The sequence below is a fragment of the Lupinus angustifolius genome, chromosome LG07 (assembly GCF_001865875.1).
Source record: "Lupinus angustifolius cultivar Tanjil chromosome LG07, LupAngTanjil_v1.0, whole genome shotgun sequence".
NCBI classification, from domain to species: Eukaryota; Viridiplantae; Streptophyta; class Magnoliopsida; order Fabales; family Fabaceae; genus Lupinus; species Lupinus angustifolius.
The window spans coordinates 12,442,864-12,448,263 of NC_032015.1; the positions used below are offsets into that span (position 1 = coordinate 12,442,864).

Genomic DNA, 5,400 nt, shown 5'->3' on the forward strand with positions numbered 1-5,400 from the left:
CCTCTTCAACTCCTCCCTTCCCAATTTCTTTTAGGCGGGTTTACTCCCAGCATCGCCGTCCAATCCCAAACCTCTCCATCCTTCTAAAACAGAAACCTCTCCACTTCCAAACAGCACAAAACTGTTTCCTCCCTCGTCGGTTTCCTTCACTCTGCTTTCGAACTAGTGCCATCGTTCAATTTCAATGCTGCTGTCCGGTCTCTCCGTCCAATTCTAGGTCGTCCAACACTGTCCATACTTATGTTGTGTCGTTTCCGATATGTGCAAGCATCACCGTCTAGACCCGCTGATAAAAGGTTGATGAAACTTGCCTTGAAGCAAAATGTGGCTTTGTGAGGAATACGGATGACGCTTCAACACTTTTGGTAACATCAGGATCAACACCAAATGCCATTTGGGAAAAAAAGTTATTAATTTGATCCTGGTTGTGTGTAGTGTAGCCATAGGTTTGACCAACATGTTTTGTGGTCTTTTGTTTAGAACAATTTTCTCATTTTGTTTGTATAGCCATTTACTATATTTTGTATGTTTTGAGATATTAATTTGTATGTGATGAGATAATGGTTTTGAAGAGATGTTTGTGTTTTTTGATTACATGTAGTGCAGTTACGTAGCAGAGAATTAGACTAGTTTTGGAATATCAATTACTTTCATTATAAAGCATAAAGTATTGAGTATAAAGTGTAGAAAAGAAACATGTTTTGTACTATTAATAATAACGTAATTCAACTACCTTAATGGAAACACATCAAGGCACAAAAATGCATTTGGAAACGAACCTGGACTTGGCAATGTGCAAGCTAAATTGGATGGAATAGTTAGCAATGTGCAAGCTAAATTGCCATCTACTGTACTAATAGTATTGTAACAAATTCAATTATCATCCTTTTCTATACATCAAATTTATTTAGTCTAACATGTTACCACCTTATACATCCCATTTCCCACTTTCTACTCCTCCTAAGGCTCCTCAGTTTGAATGGTGTAGCTGAATTTTTGTTGAAGACTCCACAACATCAAAACATTTGTGTCATTTCATAATGTTTTGGGTAATTTATTTGATAGGAAAAAATGTGTGATTTCATAATTTTTTGGGTAATTTATTTGATAGAAAAAAATGTGTCATTTCTTAACTACTTATATTCAGAATTTTTTTGGGTCAGACTTATTAGTTCATATTACTTCCCCATTGGATTATATAAACCCTTATTTGTTTCTACCACCATTTGTTGTTGGACTCCATGACAACACTGAAACAGTGTAAATGGAGGAGCAGTCATAAACAAACACAAGTATATTGCTTGCATCAGATTAAGTGTTGGGAAACATAGAGATGAAGAGAAAAACTAATCAGCACATTTTAACTTTTAGCATTACTATGTCTGACATGCATTTCTATGGTTCTTTACTACTAGGCAAGATTTGGCATTAACACTAGGATCATAACATAAGATCTCATTTTCATTGAAACTAAATCACAAGAACAGTCCAACTTTTATTTCATATTTGGTAGCAATGAAAAGGTGATACTGAACTGATAGTTATATGGGATTAGTTTTGTAGTGGATAACAACTTAGATACTTCCATATGATGAACCAAACCCTTCTTAATATTCATATATTCATATTTGGGTGTTGTCACACTACACAACGGAAGGAAATCAACGGGTCTAGACGGCGTTGGGTGGTCTGGAACTGGACAGAGAGTTCGGACAGCAGCGTTAGGACTGGACAATAGCGTTGGGATTGGACAGTGGCAGTGGTTCGAAAGCGGAGTGAAGGAAACCGACGAGGGAGGAAAATGTTCCGTGTTGTGTGGAAATGGAGAGGTTTATGTTTTATAAGGATGGAGAGGTTTAGGATTGGAGGGTGACGCTTGGAGGAAACCAGCGTGAATGAAACTTCGCAAGGGAGGAATTGGAGAGGTTTGTTTTCCTAGAGGCAAATATATTGAAGAATGAGATTGGTTTGGAAGGTTCGGGCGAGAGGATGAGAGATTTTTATTTGTTTTTACTAAAATAACATTGGGACAGAATTAAGTTCATTTAAATAACGAAGGATAATTGTGACCAAATTTTTGGGTACACATTGCTAACATGATCCTTAATGAAATAGGGTGGACTCATGTTAGCAAACCCCTTTATTATTATAATTCATACATTATTTTTTATAAATATACATATATATTTATATAAATTAATTTTTATGTTTATTATAATTCATATATTATTTTTTATATTTATTATTATTATATATAAAAAGATTATATTTTTATATATAACTTTTTAAGTATTTTTCAAATTTTAATTAATTATTTGAGTTGTCCAAATGAACCATTCAAACTGAACCGAACAATTTACAAACTTTAATCGAGCCAAATTCGGGCTAAAAAAATAAATCGTATCAAACTCAAGTTGAGTTTCAAACTGAGTCAATCCTTATTGAGCTGAACTGAGCTGAACTCTAATTCGACTCGTTTCCAGCCCCACTTGCATGGCTTCGCAAAGTGTGATGATCAAAGTAATTGAGCGGCTGAAAGCAAGGTACCAACAATAACTAGCCTTAGATCTCTCAAGAGTGGGGTTTTAAATCACAGTTGCAGTTTAATACGGCCAATGTGATATTTTAAGCAAACTAGGCTGGGTTATTTGTCTCAAATCATTTGGAAAAATGAATCAGCCTAGTGTTTTACGAATGTTTTTACCACAGAATGCTCATATTCATAAAGCTACTAAAGACATTAGACTGAAAATGATGTACATCCATATCTTAACATTGTACTAAACAATAAAACGGTGGAAATTAAGGGAGCAAAAACCAAATCAACCATATGAAACTCATTACCAATTTGTTTTAAAAAAAGAGTAAAACTCTTGAGTGGATGAGGTATCAACTATCAAGGCAGGCATACTACACTTACAACAGAATTGAATTCTAATAGACTATTCCAACATCTAAACTTGAGGTTTTGTCTCTTCTTCATCCTCTTCAATCTTGGGAGCCAAATAGAACCTGACATAACCCATCTCAGCAATCTTGTACTCGACAACAACTGGCAACTCGTTTGAAAGACTGATGGTAACTGTGCTTGACAATGGTGTTGCCTTTGTAAACGAGTTCATGTATCGCAAAGCGAATGTCAAGGACACAGGCTCAGTCATCTCTATCACGGTAGCTTCTTCAGGCTGCAATATCATTCAACAAATAAAATTGAGTCAAACAAAATATCAAAAGTATGCATTTGAAATTATAGACTTCAAAGAAAACAGGCTGTAAATACAAGGACTGAAGAATCTATGCTTGTGAGTTACAACAGAGAATAAGAAATAAATCAATATTCACCTTATCCACACTAGTATTCTGCCTGCAAACTATATTTGCAGCACCAATATCTCCTTTGGTAGAAAACTTCACACCTTCCTTGGTGACAGAAATGACAACTACAACATACATCGCAAAATGACAAACATTTCTCAGTAAAAATATTAAAAACATCAAGAATTAGATAATCCCTGAAACTTATCAACAAAACAAATTACCAGTGTCACCAATACTGCTGAGATCTTTGCAGATCCTAGCGAACTCGGATGATGGCATCCTAACAATAGCATGGTATTCTGCCTCAGGGATTCCTAGGTGCTCACTGTCAATGTCCATTAGCTTCATCTCAAAATCAGAGATCTTGTCTTGAGCTGTAAGGCATAGCCCCAAAAACCAGATGAATTGTGTTAATAAAATTAAACTTTTACTAGACAATTGTATAAACAAGCAATTTTTTTAAAAGAAAAGACACATGCATATTGTTTAAGCACATAAATAAAAGCACAGTAACCTTATAGCTCAAACTCACCCAGGTTGAACCTAAAACAATAGTCCAATACAGAAATTAGGTTATCTTGTGATATTTAGGTGTGGTGCAAACAACAATGCCTCAAAAAGGAAAGTCATATCCCTTACAGAATTATTCCCTCTAGGGCCATTATTGTTTACAAAGACTTTGAATTTTTAATACTCAATCAAGACCCAGAAAACAAAAGTTCACACCAAATCAAGGGGAAACAAAGAAATGCATTTGAAATTTGAGCCATACAGATCACTTAAATAACATCCATACGCTAAGACAGTCTTATTACTCAACCAATTCCCTCTAGAACCTTGCTAAGAATTTCAGATACTGGATCAAGACCTTAACACAAAATCTCACACCAAATTCGGGAGGAATGGAAGAAACACTTGAAATCTGAACTAAACAAATCACAGTTTAAATAAAATCAAAATCCTAGACATTCCTATCACTCAACCAGTTCTCTGTAGAACCTTGCTTGTTTTCAAGAACTTGTGAATTTCTGATTCTCAAATAAGACCAAACACATAATTCCCCACCTAATTAGTGGGAAACAAAGAAACACATGAATTTTTAAGTACACAGAACAAACCCAGTGTAAAATCAAATATCACAAAAATTAAAAAACAGAAAAATAAATAAAAATGAATATTGAAAAGAAACTAACTATTGAACCAATAAAACATTAATTCTAAACTAAAAAATGGCTATCACAAATCCTACCAATTTTTTTTATAAAAAATCAAATTGATTAAAGAAATCCACTTCAACAATTGAACAATACAGAAATAAATTACATCAAAATGCAAATAAACAAAAAAAATACAATTAAAAATAAAAAGAATAGTGGAGACGAAATTTACTTGGACTTTCAAACATGAACGTAACGGTGTCGCTTCCATCATCAGCCTTAATAGTAACAATATCATCATTCCCAGCGCATCGAAGCATCTTCGACATGTTATTAAGGTTCATACCCATAGACATGTTACGATCGCATCGATAATGTTCAAACCCTTCAGATCGGAGCAACAGAGCCACGAGTGCCACGTGGCTTGAATCCATGGCTTGGAGAGAGAAACCGGTGGATGAACAATCGAAGTTCGCATCGTTGACGAGTTCTCTAATGGATTCTAGAACCTTCTTCAAGAGAGAGCCTTGGACCAAACGGAGTTCCAGCATTTTGAATGAGAGAGGGATTTAGGTTTTGGGTTTGGGAGGGAAAAAAGGTTTTCTATATATTGGAAGGTTCTGGAATTTGTTTCGAGATTGGTTTGGGTGAATTGATTCATTTCCCGCCGTGGAACTTTTTATTTATATGAGTGGAGGGAAAGAATGCTTTTTATTTTATAATATATTGGTTCAAATTACAAAAATGTATTCAAACAAATGAAAAAAGACATAAAATTATTGTTTTATTATCAATTAAAAATAAATGTTATAATTTTAAATTAAAAAATTTATTATGATTAAATAAACATTTTTGATTGATATGATTAAGGACATAATTAAATAACACATCTTTGTACGATAAAGTTTTTCTTTCTCTTTCCATT

The 5,400-nt window shown here is 34.1% G+C and overlaps 1 protein-coding gene across 1 annotated transcript; it reads right to left on the minus strand.

Annotated features, from left to right (window-relative positions):
* Positions 2,803 to 5,093, minus strand: LOC109352376 (proliferating cell nuclear antigen-like). Its single transcript, XM_019594344.1, has 4 exons — positions 4,708 to 5,093; positions 3,540 to 3,692; positions 3,343 to 3,440; positions 2,803 to 3,185 (listed from the first exon to the last, which is right to left on the minus strand). The coding sequence occupies exons 1-4, from the start codon at positions 5,024 to 5,026 to the stop codon at positions 2,955 to 2,957; spliced, it is 801 nt and encodes a 266-aa protein (XP_019449889.1). The 5' UTR covers positions 5,027 to 5,093; the 3' UTR covers positions 2,803 to 2,954.

What these genes read in the sequence shown, in the direction of transcription:
- LOC109352376 (XM_019594344.1), bottom strand. Translation starts at nt 5,026, where the DNA reads ATGCTGGAACTCCGTTTGGTCCAAGGCTCTCTCTTGAAGAAGGTTCTA. An exon ending in GTTCATGTTTGAAAGTCCAA is followed by an intron (nt 3,693 to 4,707) that starts GTAAATTTCGTC and finishes TATGCCTTACAG; the next exon opens with CTCAAGACAAGATCTCTGAT. An exon ending in CAGCAGTATTGGTGACACTG is followed by an intron (nt 3,441 to 3,539) that starts GTAATTTGTTTT and finishes TGTATGTTGTAG; the next exon opens with TTGTCATTTCTGTCACCAAG.